The sequence below is a fragment of the Oenanthe melanoleuca genome, chromosome 2, assembly GCF_029582105.1.
Source record: "Oenanthe melanoleuca isolate GR-GAL-2019-014 chromosome 2, OMel1.0, whole genome shotgun sequence".
NCBI classification, from domain to species: domain Eukaryota; kingdom Metazoa; phylum Chordata; class Aves; order Passeriformes; family Muscicapidae; genus Oenanthe; species Oenanthe melanoleuca.
Genome location: NC_079335.1, coordinates 59,815,648 through 59,837,788, shown reverse-complemented (window position 1 = coordinate 59,837,788; position 22,141 = coordinate 59,815,648). Strand labels below are relative to the sequence as shown.

General features: G+C 38.1%; 1 protein-coding gene across 5 annotated transcripts in view; it reads left to right on the top strand.

Moving 5' to 3' along the window:
• Nucleotides 1–22,141, top strand: part of TEX10 (testis expressed 10) — a 54,655-nt gene that overhangs the window by 27,391 nt on the left and 5,123 nt on the right. For all 5 annotated transcript variants that reach the window (XM_056484821.1, XM_056484825.1, XM_056484822.1 and 2 more), the window contains 2 exons: nucleotides 9,743–9,831; nucleotides 10,963–11,096. In XM_056484821.1, the coding sequence (XP_056340796.1) occupies nucleotides 9,743–9,831; nucleotides 10,963–11,096 (223 nt within the window). The remainder of the gene's footprint in view (nucleotides 1–9,742; nucleotides 9,832–10,962; nucleotides 11,097–22,141) is intronic.

Here is a 22,141-nt window from a genome sequence, read left to right as displayed (position 1 = left end):
AGCAGGGTGAGGGCCATGTAAATGAAAGCTGAGTGCTCTCTGGCATAAAGTGTGTGAGAGTTCCAAGTTTTCACAGGTTTGAGATAACCCTGGGGGTAACTTGCATTCTGCTTGATGTAACTGTAAATGGACTCTTCTCTTAAGAGGTAGTGCCTTTAAAATATTCTGCTGCTTTCCAGACAGTAATCAGGGAGCTCAGCTGCTGTCTCATCAAGCATCCAGGCAGGCCTGTTGGTTCCTGCTATCCTCTGGAATCTGGTGCTTAGAAAAAACCAAGATGGACATTTTAACATTTGTTTGCTGTAAGATGTGAAATTCTGTGTCTTCAGATGCATTACTCAGATGGGGTTTTAGGGTTATAATAGAATTCTTTATGGATATTTCCTTTGTAATTAAATACTGCTTTTTGCTTATTTAGCCATCCTAGTTATTTTACCTGCAACCTTTGCCAGTACAGCATGAGGAGGGACAGTGAAAAAGCAAAATGTAGCTAACAAAGACCCTCTATACTACTTGATTAATGAATTATTGGATGCATAATTATAGTCAAGTAAAAGAAAAATAGCATATTCCCCCAAAGTGTTTGCAACCAGGAGAAAACTTGGAGAGGATGTTGTAACACATTATTGTGGTCAGCAACACTGAAAGAACAACTGAATTCAGTAATTCTCATGCAAGTAAAGTGTAGAAAATATTCCAGACCAGTATATTTATTTTTAAAAGACATCAATAAAATGAAATTTTTTGCCAAAATAAGCTAACTTCATATTAAATAAATAACACCAAACAAAGAAGAGTCAAAAATCATACATGTGTACAGAAGTATAGTAGTTATTAATGGCTTACTAGGAAAAATGTAGTGATAGTAAGGTCTGTGTTCACTGAAGTGTCTTTTCTGGCTTTATTTTTACACCCCTCAATTAAGAAACAAAGGTAAAGGAGGAAAGTATTAAAATGGTTGCAAAAGTGCATAAGCACTATTGAATAAACTAAACATTAGAGTGTGCTTTCAAAATGCTGGCTTTTCCCTGTTGAGGTACCACTGAGGGGATGGAGGGTAAAAAAATGATCTGTTTTCCTTGCTGCAAGATGAGAGAGGATCTGTAGTTCTTGGGAATCAGACCCCGGGGTTACAGTGCATTCCTTCATCCACATCTGGTCAGGAAATTTCCTTTTTCTTGCTCACTGTTTTGTAAATGTGTAGGACTTGAAAGAGAGAGAAGTCCAAGCTTGTATTTAAGGACACAGCCCCTAAATTTTTCCCCAGGTTGGTTGTAGTGTGAGGTTCCTAATCAAAGGAAAAGAATTATGTTGCTGCACTACAATTGCTGCCGTCAGTAAATGCCGTTTGCTCATTAGTGAATGTTTCTTCTGATTTGTTCTCTCATTTATAATGTGAAAGCAGTGCTTTGCTTCAGACAACCTCTGCAGCTCTGGAGCAAATGAGCATCTGACAGGCTTACTTTTAACAATGCATAGCTTAAATTGTTGTGTTCTTAAAATAGGCTTCATATTTTTCTTCAAATCCCTGGTAATTCCTTTCAGATGTTTGTTGTATTTTGCCACATTTTCAAATGGAAAGACTTGATCCTTCAAAAGAGATAATGAAAGTTAAAACAAAAAACTCACACTAACAAACCAGTGGCTACATGTGGTAACCTGTTGGAGGAAAAGGAAGATAAAAACCCCTCACTTGCTCTTGGAGCTCACATTCAGGCCCTGTACTACCTGGAGCTAAGTTGGTCTCGTCTGAATGATAAGATGGTGTACAATTGGAGAAGTACTCAAAGATTCAATTCTTTTTTTTTTTCTGTTTTTTTAGCAATTTCACCATCATTTTGTGACAGCCATGGTTTCCTGTCTTTTTCAGAACTGATATGAAAACTGAAAGGGCTGATCCTCATTAGCAGTAGAACTCAAAACTGATTTGATTAAGTTGATGCAGGGACAGGAGTTTATACTTTATTGCAGTTGCGTTTCAATATGACAGAAATTATTTTTCATTAAAGCTGAGCAGGAATAAACTGTGCCAAAGCTGAGATAAATATTGGCACAGGGCTTTTTAATGTTTTAAAAAAACATGTTTTACAGAAGTGCAAGTACATGCCTATACTGGGAGAAAATCTGTATTTTTCTTCCATAAAGGTGCAACAGTCCTGGTGTGGTACTGGCATGTGATTTTGCTCCTTTCAGTGTGTTTTGTTGTTTATACACACAGTCCTTACAATGATGGAAGTGTTTGGGATGTATTGTAACATACTTTCCATGCTCATAGGTAATTCCATAGGTGATCCCTTACCTCATATTTGACAGGTGTTTTTACATGTATTATTTTAAATGGCAGTCAGATAATGCAGCTGTCATTACACAGCTGGCTGGCTGTAAGACATGCAGAGTTCATAACAGTCTTGTGAGAAGGCTGGCTAGAAGGCACACCTGTACCGTGTAGTCCCAGTGTGGTTTTATCAGCAGAACAGTGTTTCTGGGCTCAGACAGTGACTCCCGGGCACTGTGCTGAAGGATTTGAATTGCTCCTCTAGAGCTGAGGGAAGGATGCTGCAGGATCTGTGTGGAAGTCTCTCACTTCTGATGCATACTGATCAGTAGCTGAACAGTTCTGTGTTGATCAATAAACTCTGGGCTGATGTTAAACTTGCTGTGTTGAGAGGTCATAGGTAGGACAGGTCATAAAAATAGGAAGCCAAAAGAAACAAGGAAGCCTTTTCTCTATGCTTCTGTGTATCAGTAAAGATTTTTTTTTTTCCTCAATGCTATTTTTGGTTGATCACAATGAAGATTCACAAGTGGTAAAGGACTGCTGTTCTCCATATCTATGGCCTTGGGTTGAGAAGGAATACTCAGCCCCGTTTTATGCAGTGGAAACAATTCTTTATGATCCTTGGTTGCAGTGTGATTATTTTGGTTGTTGGGGAAGAACTTCATTACTCATATTTCCAAGGCCTTAACTGAACTCCTGGATATGCCAAAAGAGCTGCTCTGCTGTATCCTGATGAGCTACAGAACAACAGAACATGGGTGGTGCTGGTGTGTCATTTCCACTGTTAGGCAGATAGAATGTCTGAATTGCTTTGTCAAGAGACAGAAAAGACAGGGTAGCCTTGATTAACTTACACTTCTAAGTACTTCTGTATACATAATAATGTGAGTGCTTGTGGACTTTTGTTATCTGTCTTTCTGGGTTGTTCCTTAGTAGTCACCAGTGATGTCTGTCTTCTGTGTGTTAGCTGATCAGTTCTATCCACCATCTCCTGCCTTTAAACCAATTCTCTTGGTATAAGGACCTTTGTTCCTACCCTGAGGCTGCTTAGATTTCTGGAATTTTTCCCCTAAATGTTATAGGGTCTTTCATATTCATGTGCAGCTACCTTTAACAAGATTTCTAAGAGATGGATCATGCAAAAATTTTTTCTTTCAGAAACTATTCTGTGTATTCCCAAGCATGAGACAGGTGTTCATGTGTCAGCTCATTTCATCCATTGTTACAGTGTTAATTTGCCTGGTGCAGGCACTGATGTTATAGACCTTAGTTATTTTTAAAAATAAAGCATACCAACCATCTCAAAAAAAAAAACAAACCCCAAAACAAACAAACAAAAAAAAACCAAAACAAAACCCCAACAACACCAAAAAGCAATTAAAACACCCAAAACCATGACAGCATTTGTCACTCCATACTTTTGCTGGTGTTAGGGAAGTTCACAGATATCAGATTGCTCACAGCAAGTTCAGTTCATCCTTGCCTTCTCTTGGAGGTCTTTTGCAAGGTTAATGCCATCTCATCCTGGCAATTCCCTTTTGGTTTGTTGGATTCTATAGTATTTTGTGCAGCTGCTTGAAGTTACAACAGGTTATCTTGAGATTATCTGTTCTGGGATAGGAACCAGAAGAGTTTCTTTTCTGGTGATCAGAGATGGGCAGAGTCCCTGTACCTGCTGTCCTGTAGCCTTTTCCTGCTTGATTGCCATCCTCATGCAGTGATTGTCTGCTGGGTGTACAGAATCTTGGGAAGTTTTCTGCTCCTGATGTGTTTGAAGGACCATTTAATAATAAATTAATATTGGTATCTTGGTGGTTAAAGCACTTGCTGAGGTTGCGGAAAGTCTGTGTTCACTGTCTTCATCTCAAGGGGAGATGGATTTCCTATTTCCTAACACAGAGACTTAGTCATTGAACTATTTTGAGGATGTGTACTTAATCATTTTATTAAATTTTATCGAATTTTCAAAGAGTTGAGGCCTAGAATGCAGTTAGGTTTTTTCAAGAAATGAGTGAATCAGCTACTGACTGTGTCTGTGACTACATAAATGTTCTGTGTGGAACAGATGTATCAGTGAAAGAAAGAGGGGAAACTCCTTTTACAATGATTTTCTAACCTAGAATTAAAAAAAAAAATAGTTGTGGAAGGGCTTGGTTTAATCAGTGGTTGATAAAATCAATTTAAAAGAGGATCACTAAGTACAAGTTGTGTATCTCAACCTGCTGTCTTGTCAATGTTGAAATAATTCTGTAAAGCTTTGGGAATGCTCTGCACTAGATATTCCCAATTATGGTGCTGGGACCATTTTCCTGGAAAGTGAGGGAATTGAATTTTATTTTCCCTGAACAGACAACACAAACCCTTGACCTTGCACTTCTCAAGTGTTACAACCCTCACATTTATAAACAAAAGAGTGATAATAGTATTAATTCCTCAGAATCTTGCATTTGCTTTATGTTTTACTTTAAAAATACTTGGAGATTGAACTCGGGGTTGAAATCAGTCACTCTTCTTTTTCAATTTTATTGCTAAAAAAAGAATAAAATCAAAACCCAACCCCAGTCCAAATTCTAAGGAAAACTTGCTTAGCAAGTGCTGGACAGGTGCATTGCTGTCTGTGCTGGAGTTTGAGCAGTGCGTTTTATAGCAGGACAAGTGGAAGGATAATTCCTAAAATGAGTGCATCAATGTTCATAAGAGTTCTTCTACTAGAGACCTCTAAATTACCCAAAGACTCCTTGTGACTGTATAAGCCAAAATCAACACCTTAAACCTGAACCATAAATCAGTTGGTAGCTAGTTTAGGTCAGGAGGCACAGAGATAATAGTCTGCAATTGAGAAATAACTCCCTGTGCACAAACTGCAGTTGTTTTATTTTGCAGCTGTGTGATACAGCCAACCTGAAAATAACAGCAGCACTAACTAAAATAGTGAAGTCCATCTGGAATTAAAAGAAAAGTTTGCAGCAGCTGATAAAAGGAATGCACAGCGCACTTGCTTTGACTGAGAAATATTTGCTCTGCTAATGACAAGAGAAGCAGTAATTTTTAAGTTAATTAGATTCAGCTTTTCTTTTAATACCATTTGGTGTACAGAGCAGGTTACTTCAAGGTGCAATTCTAAACCTCAAAAGAGAGGTTCCCACAGAGAGCAGGTGACCTTATGGAAATTACAACATGTAATTCATCATAGTTATTGTGGGTTTGGACTGCATGACTGAAGAGGTCTCACTTATATGCAGTTTGCTAACGGGTTCCTATTGTCAGTAATAATTTATACAAAAAAAGAGTTGTTCTAATATGCTTATTACCTTCCCTCCACATATAAAGCTGATAATTTTTTTAGTCAGATGTCTGAATTGTCATTTACAGGCATCCTGAAAATGCATTTTAAAAGTGCATACAGTCCCCCGTTATTCATGGTAGTCTTAATATATTAAACTAAAATCTTAAAAAAAAATTCTAATGTACTTGTAGTACATCAGCATCTGTTTTAGAATGAAATCTCTCTTGCTCTGTGTTTTATTTCATTTTTTAATTTCCTTTACTTCAAAATTGAGCAGCTTTAACAAATGTCTACATTATAGGCACTTGGGTTCTAAGGTAATTGAGGTGATGACAGCTGGTTAGACTTGTATTTAAACAAACTTCTATGCTGTAATTCTGCTCTGTTTGTACTATTAGAAAGACGTTGGTTTTGGTTTTAATTTATTGTGAGATTCTCATGTGATGTTTCAATTACATGATTTCATGGTTTTTTTCACACCCTGCTTTCTGTGTGGAGTACATCACGAGAACTGAAGGAGCATTTTCTTCATGTTACAGTTTGGCCCTGTTTCAATAGGAGGCTTCATGTTGTCTCTATTGTATTATGTCCCACTTGGAAAAGAAAGGGATTCCCTCCCCCTGCACCCACCCATGGAAGTTTTTTGTTGTGCTCAAGTAATTTTCACAGCTGCAGAAGATGGGAAGGTGATGTTTTTCCCTGTTTAAAGATGAGGAACTGAGGCAAGGAAAAGGTGTAAACAGAAGTATGTAGAAGTACCTGATAAATTTAGGAATTCATTTGGGCTCTAATTTTTCAGAATACATAGCATCTTCTGTCTTGAAAACAAAAAAATGACCTCAAATGACCTTGTAAGTTCAAGTGGAGAAGTAGAGATCAGATGGGTGCTGCTCTTAAAAATACTTGAAGCTGTATTTCTTCACAGCTTTTAATGGTGTTTTCATCTTTTAATCACTGTTGAACTGTTGCAGGACTAGGGGTAACTAGCTGGAAAAAAGGGATGAGAGAAGCTTCCAGTATGAATAATGTGAGCTTCCTCTGTCCTGAAATGAAAAAAAAAATAATGATACTTGAAGAAATGTGTTGTCACTGACTTCTGTCCTCTAATTTTAAAAAGTATTTATCTCGCATCATGTGTAACCTGCCTGAATTTGTGAGCTAATACTTTCTTCTGCCTTTTTAATTTTTGCCTCACACACTCTGCACATTATAGATGATGCAATAAATAAGGCAGGGACAGTTCAGATTACGTTATCCTTCATGGTGTAATCCTGATTGATCCATTCATCCATGATTTGAATGAGACATAGATTTTTATTTTTTTTTTATTTTATTTTTTTTGTTAGAGAAAATATGACCCATAATATTATCATACTCTCTAAGGTGTATAGAGAGGCCAAGCTGAAGATCAGAGGCAGCCTTCTCTGTCACTTTCTAAATTCAATGCTAGATTATTTTTAACCTTAATGCTCTTTTAACATTGAGGCTTCTTCTGTGCATGTAATAGCTTTCACTTTCTGAAGAAGTAAACTGCAGCTGAATTTGGGGGGATCTTGATTTTGTGTGTGTGTGTGACTCAGTGTAGCTTTGCTTGTGGAGATGAATCTTAAATTAAACCATTTAATAGCTCTGTCAGGGGTTTGTTCCTTATGCTGCCTCCATGTTCCCAGGGCAGAATTGCAGGGATTCTCTCTGCTTCCTCTTGTGTCTGTATCAGTGGCCCTTAGCCTGGTGTTCTCTTAGGATGCTTAACATGCTTATCCTCTTTGTGAGTTTGTAGATGTGTGGAAAACAAAACTGATGAAGTGTTTGATTTCCAGATGCTTAGCTATAAGCTTTGGAATTATTTTTCCTATCCAGAAATCTCCTAAACTATTGCAGTTTCTGCTTGCTAACCTGCAGTGAATCTTGAGTTTTTGTTCAGTCTCTTCTGGAGGTTATGTAAAATTCTTGCATGCACTCATCCTATTGTAAGGAATTCAAAGCATCTGTTAACTGTTGCTTATAGAAATGGAATTTTTCCAATAGGATTTTTTTTTTAAATTTGATTATTTTGACCCATATACTAACAAGATTTGTCGTGCAAGTCCCTACTTTCTGAACTAGAGTTATCACATGTTTTTTCTTTCTCTTTTCCTACCCAGGATTTATTTATTTTCACATTTGCCTGATTACCTTTGCAGCTTTCTCATCTATCATTCTCTCCCAACCTCTTGCATTCCCACCATTTTGCTCAGTGGTTGCATCACACTTTGAATTTGTGTGTCTAGTCCAGCAAGTCCTAAACTGTCTTGAATCTCTCTCTGTGCTCCTCAGTACTTACTTTGGTAAAACAAGTGACCTCAAGTCAGACCCGTGGTCTCTCTGCATCAGATTTAGGGAGATTCTTCTGCTGTGCTGAACAGGACATGGATTTCACTCTCTCTTCTGGTGCATAGATCTGAGTTCTGTTTGAATATCCTCCTTATGTAGGGAAGTAGTGGTGAGACCTCTTGCTGACTTAGTTGAGTATGTGTGAAGTCTCTTCCATGCTGTAATGAATGGGACTAGGACCTCCTTGGAAGGATGGAAAAAATTCACCATTTTCCTGGGAAACCATTGGCCATGGCCATGGGATTTGTCCTGGGAGAACTTGGCAGCCAAGTAGCAGCCATAGGGCTGGGGGGAGATTGAGAGACTGTGGGTTAAGGAAGAGACTGTGGGTGAGCCTGGCCTCAGGGCAGGACCAAAGGCCTCCTAGGAAGCAGAAAGGAGCATGCACAGCTGCCTGCACTGCAAAGTCACCAGGTCACCTGGAATATGGCAAATCCCTATTGCCAGGCATTAAGATTTCAATGCAAAGTGGGACCTTTATTTAATAAAACCTTACTTGGTGCTCTCACGTAACGATGATTTTTCCCTCCCCACAACTAACTATCCTACATGGTAGTCTGATGGAATCCTGAAATTTTTCTTTAATTTAAAAAAATTCTGAAATTCCAAGGTTTTTCTTCTTTCTTTTTGAGTAACTCCAGACACGTGCATATTCTAGCTGTCATTTTTGTGGATGCTGCAATATTATGGATGGATTTTTGTGGGTGGCAAAATGTATATACCTGGCACAAAAGTATTCCAAATTTGATATTTTTGTTCCCAAAGCACAGAGCTGTAAAAAATTCCTGCATAACAAGCTTTCCAGAATTTTGTTACCCATGAGCTAAGCCATTTTGGCTGTTGGCACAGAGAAATTAGGAGAAAAAAATTGATCTGAGGCAGATAGTTGGCTTGGAAAATTGCATTCAGAAGCTCTGAAATTTCACAAGATTGTAAGAGTGGAAAGCAGCAATCTTTTACAGCAAAGATTCATAGTCTGTAGTGCCAGTGCCAAAAGCAGCATACAAGGCAATTTGAATAATATGCATTTTTGCATAATGTGATGTGGGTCTGAGCTGCAGCCTTGTGAGGAAAGCATGTGTGAGATGTCCTTGTTCCCAGCTCCTGGCTTCCTCCTGGTTCTGCACCAACACATGGGCCAGGCTCTGCCATTAGGTGGCCACTGGTGTCTGTTTGCTCTGAGTTTCCACAAGATTTGAGACACCAGAGTAGGCTGGTGCTCCACTTGTTCCAGATTGCCCTTGAGGGGGAAAGTGTCAGACAGCTTTGATAATGGGTTTGCTCCTGTCTTTGCATATTGCTCCTTTTTGTGTTTTAAGTCTCCAACCAACTTTTTATCTTAGCTGTGTTCAATAGCTTCAGCAGTTCTGGAAGAGATGCTGAGACTGCTTTCAGATGGGGCTTGTTGTTCATGTATTAAAAGTAGTTTATATGATCAAAAATATGGCTCAGCATTTGTAATATAAAGACTTTTACCAATTAAGGGAAATAAAATTAGCTTAATTTATGGTGCCATCACTGTACTGAAGATTATACCAGTATTAATGAAAAGTTGCCATCTCAGTTAATTTAATCATCCTAAGCAACCTAAGGCCATGCAGGGGTACAAAAATCAGTGTGTCTTATCTTTAAAAGAGCCAGTTCTAATTTTGAAGCTATTCAAAATGCTATTCTAACAAGTATTAGAAACGGGAATGCTAAAACTGTAAAAATTTAGGCATGCTAATTGATTGTATTGTGTAGGTAGGTTGTGAATTCTTAATTACATGCTTTTTAATAAACTGTCTGCTATTGGTTTTGTGTAGATCATCGTTTGCAGGCTGGAAGTGCCAAGTGCAGGATAATTCAGTGAATGATGTGGACTATTTCAGCTTCTTGTTTTCAACCCTTATAGGTAATCCATATGAATGTAATAATTCAGAATTAACAAAATGAAATTTGTTTTGATAGTCAATTACTGAATTTAATTTAGAGTAAATGGTTTAGTAAGTACTTCCTGAAAGTAATTCTAATCTTGCTATATATTTTTGATACGAGATTTTATTTTCTTGATCTGATTTTTGATACTCTATTTTTACACTTTGCCATTTGGGCTGAATATTTGCATACTTTTTCTTCATTCTAGCAACTTTCTTAGGAAAGTATGAGGAAAACCTAAATTTAGCATATGACATAAACAAGATTTTTTTTCCTAGCTTGAAGTAAATGCCTTTTATTGGCTCATAACAATATAAATGAGTGCCTCTGGGATTTCCTGTGAATGTGCTTATGCTATTAAAAACATTCCATCAGAATAAAGTAATCAAAGTGCGTTAAAGTGAGCTGGCCAAGGTCAGTGTGAGAGCAGAGACTTCTGCTACTCTTACTCAGCTATAAAAATAGTTGTATTCTGTGGTGGTGCAACTTTGAGAAGTTACAGTGGCTAAAATTGCTAAGAAGTAACTCTCAATAACTTGTGCTGTGGTAAAAAATAGCACATTTCCTTCATCACCTTTGTTATTTATAATGTTCAGCTACTTTGTTTTCAAAGATTACCTTTTTGTTCCTAAATAGTAAAAAGAGTTCTGAACTGATAGCAGATGAAAATGAAATCAAAGCCCAAGTAACTCTTGTGGAGTAATCATCCTATTTTACTAAAACATCTAATACCTGTCTAAAAGTAATAAGACAAATGTGGTTTTTTTTTAACTCTGAGGTCATGTTAGTGAACACATGAGTATTTTGCATTATACCCATTTTTGTTATTTTTTTAAAGATACATATATTGCAAATAGCCTAACAGTGGCCTCTTAAAGATTTTTATATCACATTATAGTACGATTGGGTTTTTAATTTTTTTTTCTTTTCAGTCAAAACTCAAAATTTCTACTTTGATATACTTAGTTTATAAAATCAAGCAAGAGCTTTTAAGAAAAAATTGTTATGTTAACATAGTGTAAAAGACAGTGTTTGTCAATGATGATGTTGAAGTAGAGCACAGTTTGGCTTGTTTTGTGATACTGTTGTACTGCTTCTTCTTCCCCAGGGTTTTCAAGAGAGGAGCTGACTAGTCTCCAGGGCATTAGAGGAAAACCACACATTAGCCAGACACAGCTTTCACCTATCCGTCTTTACCTAACTGATCTGGACCAGTTTTTACACCACTGGGCTGTGACAGAGGTAATACATCAACACTAATTCTAAATGACAGCATACAAACTCTGAGTGCTCTCCATCCCTTTTCCACAGATGCCTAAATCCTGTCATGATTTGAGTTGAAAAAAGAATGAAAAATATAAAAGCTGTAGAACAGCCAACAATTTTTTACAGCTATCAGATAATATTTTGAAGGAAGCTGCTTTAAAAGTTGAATGTTTAGACATGTAGTATGCAAAGCAGTATTCAAGGAAAAATTGGTAGAAACCTTGGTGGAAATTCTTAAGCACTAATATTAGGACCAGCAATATGTTTTGGCTTTCAAAAACAAATTAATTGTAAAAATACTAATTATAAAGAGATTTCCTGGAGAATATGTGCCACTATTAATTAAAAAGCACTTGCATTAAATAAAATTTGAACTTGGAAGCAATATTAAGTTGGCATTAGTCATTATTTTGAATTACTTAACCAAAATATGCTGGGATTAGAAACTTCACTCTGAATTCAGTACCTAAGAGCATCATAAGAGCTAAAAGCTTAATTTGATTGTTAGTTCTAAAGGGATTTGAGCCACCAAATTTTATTCAAAACGGGTGCACTAGCTGTCTTTCTGCATCAACTCAACTCTCTTTATTGTTTAGCTCACCAGAAACCACTTTAAGGTGTGAAATCATGTTTTAATGACGTGCCAATTTGACAATATTTATCAATCATAGTCCTGAATTCAGAAAGAAGAGCAAAACAGGTTTTAGTTGTATGTTTTTTCATTCAAGAAAGCAATATAGTAGATTTTTCTACTTCAGTGTTTAGGTGAAAATGTTCTGAAATTGATGATGGTCTGAGATATACACTGTGTGCTGCTATGTATTAGAAAGTATTTTAAGCAGGGCTTTTGTTTGGTACCATGACTGACACACATTTATAGGTGTTCTGCCTTCAGTAATTTGGCCTGTGGAACAGTTGAACTTTCCAATTTGTTTTGCTTTGTCTCTTCTGGACAGTAGTGAAGTGTTTTCTCACCAAAATACCTTTCTTCAATATGGAGGGATCAGAATGCTCTCTTTCCATGTCCTGTTGCTCTGTGAATGCACAGAGCGATTATTTGTTTCTCAGAGTTGGCATAATCCCATACAGCATCTGAAGGATATATGTACGCCTTACCTGTTTCTGAAAATGTCAGCTTTAGTGTTTTCTCCTTCCTCTTTTTGCTGTTATTCCATAAATCTTTCAAAGTTGGCAGTAAAATAGGACTTGTTTTCACACAGGGAACAATGAAGTAGTTTGATTTCTTTTTTGTGCCTTTGGTTCCTGGTTGCAAGTTTGAGTCTCTTCTACCACAATCTTCAGTGTTTTGGTGCTGTCAAGGAGAGTCAGTATTTTTAGAAACTAGAGACTCACTTTTGTTAAAGTACCTTTTCTCAGGAAAGATACAAGATGCTCTCCCAGGCTGTTAGAAGGGGATGGTGGTCTCTAAGCAAAGGGCTGGATATCCTTGGTTAGTAATGAAAAAGATTTGGACGTCCTGTGGAGTACTGCACTACTTTTGCACTTGTGTCAACCTGAAGTATTTTCTGGGTATGAAAGAGAACAGGAGCACAAATCCCATGCATCAAAAATCTGTGTGAAGAAGGATGAGACTTTCCAGACCCACCTGATTTTGTAGGCTTCTAAACAAAGAGAATTCTAACTGTCTCATTTTTCCAGTGAGGATGGTCAAATACTGGAATAAGTAGCCTAGAGACATTCTGGTTCCCATCTAGGGGTGTACTCAAAACCAGGCTGGACAAAGTGCAGGGTGACCTTCCCCTGGTGACTCCACTTGAGCAGGAGTCTTGGATTAGAGGAACTCGAGGGCCTTTCTTCCAACTCAAGGGTTTCTGTGATTATTTGAAAACTCCTTTTGAAGAAAATCAGGTCTTTTTGTTTTCCATCAACAAATCTCTTTGTTATTTTTGCTTTTTAGACATAATGAAATTCACAGTATGAGTAAGGGTTTGTTGTTTTCTTCCATTTGGTAGGTTTGTTACATTTATATTTGATCTGAAAGTCAAGCTGCTCCCATTTAAGTCCTTCCAGGTACTGCAATGCTGTTTGGAGTGTTTCTCCCAGGTTGGCTATGTTTTTTTTTCCCATGGAATTTTGTGAACAGAAAAGTAGGGGCACCTCTTCAGTAGCTTGCTTTAATACTGAAGAAAAATTAAGATCATCTTTCCTCTGATCTGGTAATAATGGTGATGTACCTGGTTGTGTTACAATGAGGAGTGATCATTGGTATTGAGGCAACCATTTCCTTCTATGAGTTGCAGAATGCCATTCATTTTTCACTTGTCTGGTTTTGATTTCAGATGCAGTCAGATACGGTAAATGGTGCATTAACAAACACCCATGCTGAAGCTCTTCAGCTTTTAGGTTACTTTTTTCTCTGTGTTTAAATATCTAATACAGCACTGTGCTCTTTAAGCTTTGGGAGGTTTTGTCTTTTCCTTGTATGAGGAACAAACATGTTGAACAATATGCTATATAATGCTCAGTTTATGAAGAAATTATTCTGGGGACTGTAGTCCATTAAAACCTTGGGGGGAAAAAAAAAACACAACAAACTGAACAGCAAGAAGAAAAAGACCCCAACCAAAAAAGCAAACCCCAGAGTTGCAGGCTCTAGGGAGAAGAAAATTGACAACAAATAATGGGTCTCTCCTGGAGTGTCTGGAAAGACAGTGTGATATGAGGATTCTGCTTGCATTGAGTTTGAGGGAGGTAGGTTTGGAGACTGCTTTCTTCCAAGTGGACATAGTTCAAGGTGTGATAGAATTTTGGAGTTAAAATATTTTTAGCTGTGGCAGAAAATTACTTTATTTAGATAGAGAAGTGCTACAGGATATAATAAACCCCAGTTTGAATTTGTCATGCTTTTGGTGGAATTTGGTATAGTGCAGAGCTTCTGAATGCTAACCTTTCATCTGTTCCGTTGCTGGATAAGGAGGTTTGTGGTGATGTTGTAATGTTAAGCAAAATGTTTGTAGTAATTTTAAATACCTGCTAAATGAGAACAGTGCTTGTTGGCTGCAGACCAGGCCAGAGTATTGTTTGTTTAAGAGTTCTTATTATGTAGTTGTAATTCAGGATTTCCTCTCAATTGAAAAGTATTTTAATGTGGGTGAAAATAAATAAAGAACTCTGATGGAATTAGGATTTGATGGCCTGGTTTCCTGTCAATAAATGAGACTAGTGATCAGATTCCTATTAGTCCTTCCACCGTTTTCTTTTGTCTCTTCCACCGCTAGTTTTGTCTGAACCATTGCTGGTTTTTAGCTATCTCCTGAAAAGAATAAAGTTGCAAATACTAATTCCCCATAAGTTCTATGAAAATAAGCAGGTGGAAGAGAAAAGGCTCTGGGTTAGCACAGAGTGGATTATAACTCTGTTCCAGCATCCTGCAGGGGCTCAGCCAGCGGGGTTTGTGGGGTGTGAGGCAGGAGCAGCCAGGGTGCTGGGACTGAGGAAGGGTGCCAGGTGTGAATCTGGATGCCACAGCTTCTTGGCTTTACTTCTCACTGCTCAACTTTGTTCCCCAGTGCAGGGGAAAGCAGTCCCACCTTCCTGTCCATAGCTGTGCAATGGGTGATGTGTTTTTCTAAGGGTAAGGAGCTGGAAGAGGGAATTTTACGTATAAGACATGCATGCCAGAGGTGCTGGAGAAAAAGCAGTGTGCCTCTGGAGAAAGGACAGGTTCTGGAAAGGAAAAGAAAAACTTGAGGCATTTTCAAACAGCAGTTTGGACTTCTGGAGCGTTATTATAGCCAGGGCACCTGGTAGCATGTGGGTAACAGTAATAAATGCACTTCTGATAGGAATTAATACTTTTAGATAGTTTATAACAAGACCTGGTTTGAGATGGATATTTGTAAATTATTTTTCTTTTGTCTGAAGAGTGGTAATTGGAATTGCAGCAATATGTTTGTTGTTTTGTTGGTTTGGTTTTTTTGGGTTTTTTTTTGGGTTTTTTTGGGGTTTTTTTTGGTTGGGTTTTTTTTTGTTTTTTTTGTAAGCTTTGACATAGTGGTGATTTTCAGTTAAGCAGTAGTGCTTTAGAAAAGTGTCTCTTTAAATGCTGTTTTGCATAGCTCTAAAGGTTAGTCTTCATGATTTGTCTGAAAGAGGTGTTAAATGTGGGAACTTTGGTTCCTTTTCTGGAGGAACTTCTGCTTAAAATTACTTCTGTCTTGTTAAAGCCAATTATTTAAAATCAGCCCCCTGTAGCTGAAATAAATGGGACTCCAGAATAAATGGTTGCAGCCCGAGGGAAGAGCTTCAGCCTTGGCTCATTTTAACTGTGCCCATAGTGTTTGTCAGTGATATTGTTCACTCCCCTGTAATTGAATTGCTCTGCCAGGATCAAATGAAAAAGTGCCCACAGAAATGAAGAGTTTAACAAGGTAACCGTGTATACATGGTAATTTCTGTTGTAATATTTGATGTTTGTGATAGCTGAACATTTCAGAGGGAGAAAGCAAATTGCTCGAAGCCAAGATTCCAGAGCTTTATCAAGCACAGAGCTGACTCAAAGAAATAAAATATTCAAACAATTGTTTAAAATGTTTAAGAGCAAACACTAGGGAAGGTCACCTGCTTTTAAAATTAAAAAAATCTTGCGATGCATGTAGTGTAATACACTAATCCATGTCAAAACCTGTTCAGTCTTATAAGTGAAATACAATTGGGAAGACTGGATGTGCACAGATATGCTATGAAAAATTACAGCAAATCAATAAAGATAGCAAATCAGTGCATATAAATTAAAAGCCTTGCAAGGATGTTTGTCTTGAGAAGTAAATGGTGGTGTTGTAGTGCTATAGCTTAACTTGAAGCAGAGATTAATGCTTAAAAAACTCTCAAAATTTTTTTTACAATGTAGATTTTAAATTGAAGTTCCTGAAGGGTTTCGGCATGTTGTCTTTATTGAGATTTACAGGCTAAAGTTACATTGGGAAGAAAAGGCAGCTAAGGGTAAATAAACTTCCTTCTAAATAAAATTCTTTCTAAACTAGGAATATGGTACTATTTTAATCTTCTTAAAGGAAGACAAAAAAATTCTATATAAGCCTGTTAGTGTTTAGTAAAGCTCCATCCTATCCCAGCTTTAATGTTTAGAGATGAAAATAATTACTTTCTTTGAAAGTAATCCAAAGTCCAGAGAAACAGAAGAGAAATAATTTAAGTAAAAGAATGTCTCCTAAAATTAATAAAGCTCTTTTTCAAAAGACATAGAACTTAAAGCAAACAAGAAGGCCCCAGAACTAGTCCCCACCAGTAAAACATAAACAGTGAAACACAAACTTTCAGAAAACCTAAACTGATCATCAGCCAAGTGCTCCATTGTACCTGCATCATATACTTCCAGCATATCTTTTAACACTTTGGAGCTGGGAGCTCACTGCAGTGTTGCTGCACATCACTAGCGTGAATTTACACCTCCACAGGTACTGTGTATTGTGCTTCATATTCAAATCCTGATACCTAACCTAAATTTGCTCAGAAAGACAGGCTTTGTGGGACGAGAGCTAAGTGAAGGGTTTTCTGTGTTTTCAAGCCCTTTTGTGTGGCAGAAGGGCAGAACAGACAGGCAGGTGAATTTGGAGACTTCAACATCAGATGTTCCTTTGACTGTCCTGCATGTAGTCTGAGGAGAAGGCATTCAGAGGAGGAGCAATTGGCTGTGGTGACATTTTTATAGCAGTCAGGAAACTGCAGAGCTGTGAAAGAATGGCATATTATGGCTGCAAAGGGATGAAACAAAAGCTTTTCTGTGGTATCCTTTCTTTGAATTTTGTTAGTAAGATGGCTCTCAGAAGAGAACCCAACCTGTGATGTTCTTCAGTTATGGTTTTGTCTACTCTTGGATAGCACAAGCTTAAACCTAGCTGTTGAGCTGAAACCCTGGTTTTGCTGATGACAGAATTTTCAGAAATGCCTCTCACCTGGAGAACCAGGGTGATTGTCCCTAGTCCTCTCTGCCTTGTAGCACCAAATGTTGCTAGTATCCAGGCTTGAACACATGATCAAGGTGTTGCACAGGTGAGCTGTGGTGCTTGCCATTCAGATATTTGTGTCCAGTGGCAAATAAAGATAACTTCACTTAGTTTAATTGATTCTCAAATACAGGTTTTGTATCAGACCCTGTGACAGCCAAGGAGCCTGCAGCCAGGCAAGCGTCACAGTTAGCAGATGCAAGATGAGTTTGTGTGCTGCAGTTTGTGACCAGGACATGAACTGTGTGTCATAATTCTTCTAAGTCTTGGAAATACCAAGTCTCTGTCAGTATGTGGGACACCAGATATGTTCATAAGCATTTGTAATTCTTAAATTACATTTTGCTACCCTGAGTGTAAAATCAGTCTAATAGTGTCTTTTTTCCCTTGCTGCTCACCTGTGTAATATTCTCCTGCAGACTCTGTTCCTCTTTTTGGCTGTTTCTTTTTTTAACTTAGGTTTTGTTTTGTTTTGTTGTGAATGTGTAGGGGTTTCATGTGAAGGTTTTTATGGGGTTTTTTTTTTTCTGGAGTCAGTGAATCAGGAATATCTTTCACATCCGCCCCTGTGAGCTTAGCCAAGGCAGATGAACAAAGATCTCTTGTTGTACGCAGCTTTCTCAACAACTCAGGGCACTGTTAATATTGCCCTGTCAAATCAATTTATTTCAGAAAGAGAAGCAGCACCTGTCAGGGGAGCACAGTGTCTGATAAGTGAGGGTGCTTCGGGGGAGCTGGCCAGGCTTCAGACGCCAAGCTTCATTGCCTGCCCCATCACCTGAAAACTTCTTGTTTTCTACGCTCCGCACTAACATGTTACACTGGATCCAGTCCTGCTCCAAACAGGCATTTCACAAGGGCTGGGGAATTCACTGCACAACAGCCTGTTACATTTTAGTTATCCATGTCTGAGGTACACGTGGATGTGAGCTGAAAAATGTATTCTAAAGTTCACCTTAGGTTATAGAATCTGGTGTGCACCAACTTTCTTTTTTTAATAAAATCACTTCTCAGGGAGTCTGAACTGCCTTTGGTCTGACTCCACTCAGTGGCTTACTAAAATACTCGATCCATTGTCTGTCCTGCTTGCTTGGGTTCCTCTCTGTGCTCATGCTTGTGTGTGTCTTCAGAGGAAGGTGAGTATTTTTCTTTGAAAAAAGAGTACTTTGGAGCATGATTAAACTTGAAATAATACAAACATTTTCTCTGGACAGTTGCTGATAAGTAGTTTCCTTGAGACTTTGAATCAGGGTTCTGCCGTGTTACAGGAAGCATTGAGGGAAAGGGAACAGTTCAATAATGAACAAACCATTAGTCTCGGTTCATCAGGTGTGCTTGTTCCTGTTGCCATGAGGGCTCACACTGAGACTGGGCTTCCTTGGCTCATCCCAACTCTGGCTTCTGGAGGTGAGAGCATCTTAGAGATGATTAATTCCTCTGGTTCTGCATTAGAACTGTGAAAAGCCTGTCTGGGATTGCATTGTCAGTCGGGGTACCTGTCAGTGGCAAAAATGCTTTTAACTCATCCAGTTGAAGTAAAATACTCCATGGTCAGGATCTCAAAAAAAACTGGGTCAGGCTGTGCTTCTGGGGGGTCTTTCCAGCCTTCTTCTTGTTGTTGTTGTTGTTTGGGTTTTTTTTTTTTTTTTTTATTTGTTTGTTTGGGGTTGTTTGGGGTTTTTTGTGGCGATTTTTTGTTGTTGTGGTTTTTTTTCTTGCCTGCTGTGGTTGGCTGCTGTTGGAGTTTGTCTTCAGTGTGGCAGGCAAGGAGGCCCCTGTAGCAATGACTTCCCAAAGCACCAGTTGTGAACCTGGAGTTGCAGTTACGTGGCTTGTGATACTTGGGCTTGTCTGATCAATAGGATTTTGTTTGAAAATCTGCCAATGGATTACAGAGCCTGTAGCATTTGCTGCATAATGCTAACAGATAATCCCTGTGTTTAAGAGAATGCTTTTCTTTAGGTTAATTTATTCAAGTGACCATTCAAACAAAATTAAAAATAAAAGAAAAAAACAGCTCAACAAAATGTCTAAGCCTAAGCCAAAGCTGTTATAAAATACTTGCCTCAAAAATAAAAAACCCACCCTTCTCTGATCAAAAATGCCTGTTCTCAATCCTTTCACTTCAGGATTGCTCTGAAACAAAACTGCTCTGGCTTTGGTCCAAAATCAATCTATGAATGTGCCAAAAATGTGATAAATGCTAATCAAATGTAATGTAATGAATCAGCTGTGACATTTTATTATGGAAATTAAACATCATGCAAAACCTTGCCTAAGGAAAATAAATTGTCAGGGAAAATACTAATTTTCATGTGATAATTAAGTTTTCTTTTCCTTTCATTTCCATGTCTAAAAACGTTTCAGTTTCACTTTTTATAAAAGGCATTTGGTATGAAAGCCATTTTAAGCAGGATTTAATTTATGGAATTGAAAAGAATTGCCTCTCCCATTTAATTGCAGGAAAACAGAACTGATGTAGGGAATGGTGGTGCTGTTTTGAGGGTCAGAAAGATCTTTACCACAACTCTTCTAAGGAATTATGCTGCTGTCCAGTGGTGTGATGCCTATTTTCCTTGCCAGTTTGGGAATAATCTTGAGTATGGGTGTATTGTACCTGTAATTAAATGTTCCTACAACTTGTCTTCTTAGGGAGAGCCAGTGGATGGTGGGCTTGCTCTAGGGACATAGTCCTAAGGGTGAAATGTTAATAATGAAACTGTATTTTTGTTGGGTGGGCCTGGTGGATTTGCCTTCAGGTCTTTAGTTTGTTGGTCTGTACTGGATCAAAAGGGATCTCTCTGGCAGACTGAGTCTGGTGTGATGTGCTCATGAGCATATGGCATTTGTAAACTGCCCAAGCTCTGTCCTATGAGCAACAAAGGTTTCCTGCATTTTCCCCTTTCATAATCATCATTCTCAGTTTACATCTCATCTGCATTCCCAGCCAGCCATGATCATTGTGATGTTTAGTTGTTGTTTGATTACATTTGTTTTGGTGCAGCATTTTTCACCACTTTGTAAGTGACAATAAGATCCCTTCTTGGGTGTCATTCTGGCAGCCCAGGCAGGTTAAGTTCTTTGCATTGGCACTGGTAAGATAGAATCTCTCTTTGTGCAATTTTTCTGTATCTGTTTGGTTTGAATTTGCCTTTTCTGAAAATAAGTGGCTCCTACTTTGCACACCATGTCAGAAATGGTCTAATTCTAAGTGAGATCTTACAGAGTAGTATTGAAGAGATTATCCTTCTGTTTGAGTACTTCTGTTGGGATTATCTTTATTTTTACATCCTGAAGTAACATTTGCTCGTTTTGTGGTTGTATCACAAGCACTTGTTTTGTAACAGCTGATGAGCTGTTACAGAATTTCCTCCTCATTTTCAGCTGTTAAAACTCATAGCTGCATGCAGAAGTTTTTATAAGTCTCCAAGCACATGGACCACCAGTTTTGGTTTTTTTTTCACTGAATTTTTTCTGTAGCTGTTACTTATCAAACCTGTGTGATCTTTTCCATAGGTTAGTCCAGTCTCCTGCCTTGGCAGGGTTTCTCAGCTTGGAGCTGTCATCCAACAGTCATTTCATCAGTGCAGCTTTACCTTTTGTGTAAGTGCTGCTCATTAAAATACCAGGTCAGATTGGTGTCACAGTTCATCCTTGACATGACAGTCCCCAGGAATAACCTCTGTTGCAACTTGACTTTATTCCTTGACACTACTAATAACACAGATGTTTTGAGTGAATTTCTTGGGAATATTCCAGAGCACTTAATATTTTATCACTTTCAAATTGCAGTGGACAAAAGCCTTACTATATTTAGGATGGTGTACTCAGTTTTAATAATATTGTTTCATTATAAAGTAAATGTATAGTAAAGGTATTCAGTGCAAGAGTATGTATGACATTGTCTTTTAAATAGTCCTGCTAGTCAGACAAAACACTTGCACTACAGCTGTGATACTGATTAACATGAGCAATGTCCTGACAGCCCAACAATGTGATGTTCTACTAGGCAGATGTGTTAAGGATCTCCTGAATTTGGCTGGCACAAGCAGGGCTAAAAACAGGCAAGGCATGTACTTTTGGAAAAAGCTGAGTGCACTTCTGTATCACCACAAAGGGTGCTGCTTGGCCATTTCTGATTAAACTAGCACTGGCATCCATATTAGTGAAGGCTGAGTTTTCATACCACAGGACCTTGAGCTAATGGTTCTTTCTCTAACCTTTCCCATCCTCCAGCTGCAAATGTAGTGGACTATTATTTTTGACACAACATGGTTGATATGTTCTATTTTGTTATTATCTTCTCTTAGTGGCTTGACCTGCCTTATTCAACTAAAGTTTCAAAACCAAAATGCTATCACAGAATTTAGTCCCTCAGGTCAGATCCTCCTGTGCAAGTTCTCTTTAGATTTGAGTCATGAGGCATCTTAGAGAAATGCATTTTCCTGAGTTGAGATATTTGTAAAACTTAAGGACTTGAATTCTTTCATCCTTCAAACATCTGATCTTGCTGTTCTCTGATTCCCTAAGCACAAAGAGAAGATTCCATTTCTCATGTATTGGTTCTTCCATCTTCCTTGTCCTTAGCAGGACATCATAATTGCTCATGGTCTGATAATGTGCTTGTGCTGTGCATGTTGGCTTCTCCAGAGGCTTGAGTTGCCACCCTGGTTAGATAAGCAGTGAATGTGAACAGAGAGAGAGCATCCAAGCTCTCCAAGTAGTTTGTGAATTACTGGAATAGAGGGGAAGGAAAAGAGGACTAGAGAAAGCCATCTACTGAGGACTGCAGTACAGCTTAGCAGCAGTTCTACTGGAGCTCTGATTTCTTTACTCTATCCAGGAGACATACAACATTTCATGGTAGTTTGCTAGTGCCTGATTATATAAGCATCAGAAAGTTTTATGCCGTTTATAAAACAAGCTTTTCCATTGTAGTATTACATTTTGTATCCTTTTTGAACCTGAAAAGGAAACTATGTTGAAAATGGATCTTTGCTACATTCTTCTTTGTTGTATTACTTTCCTGTTCCACTG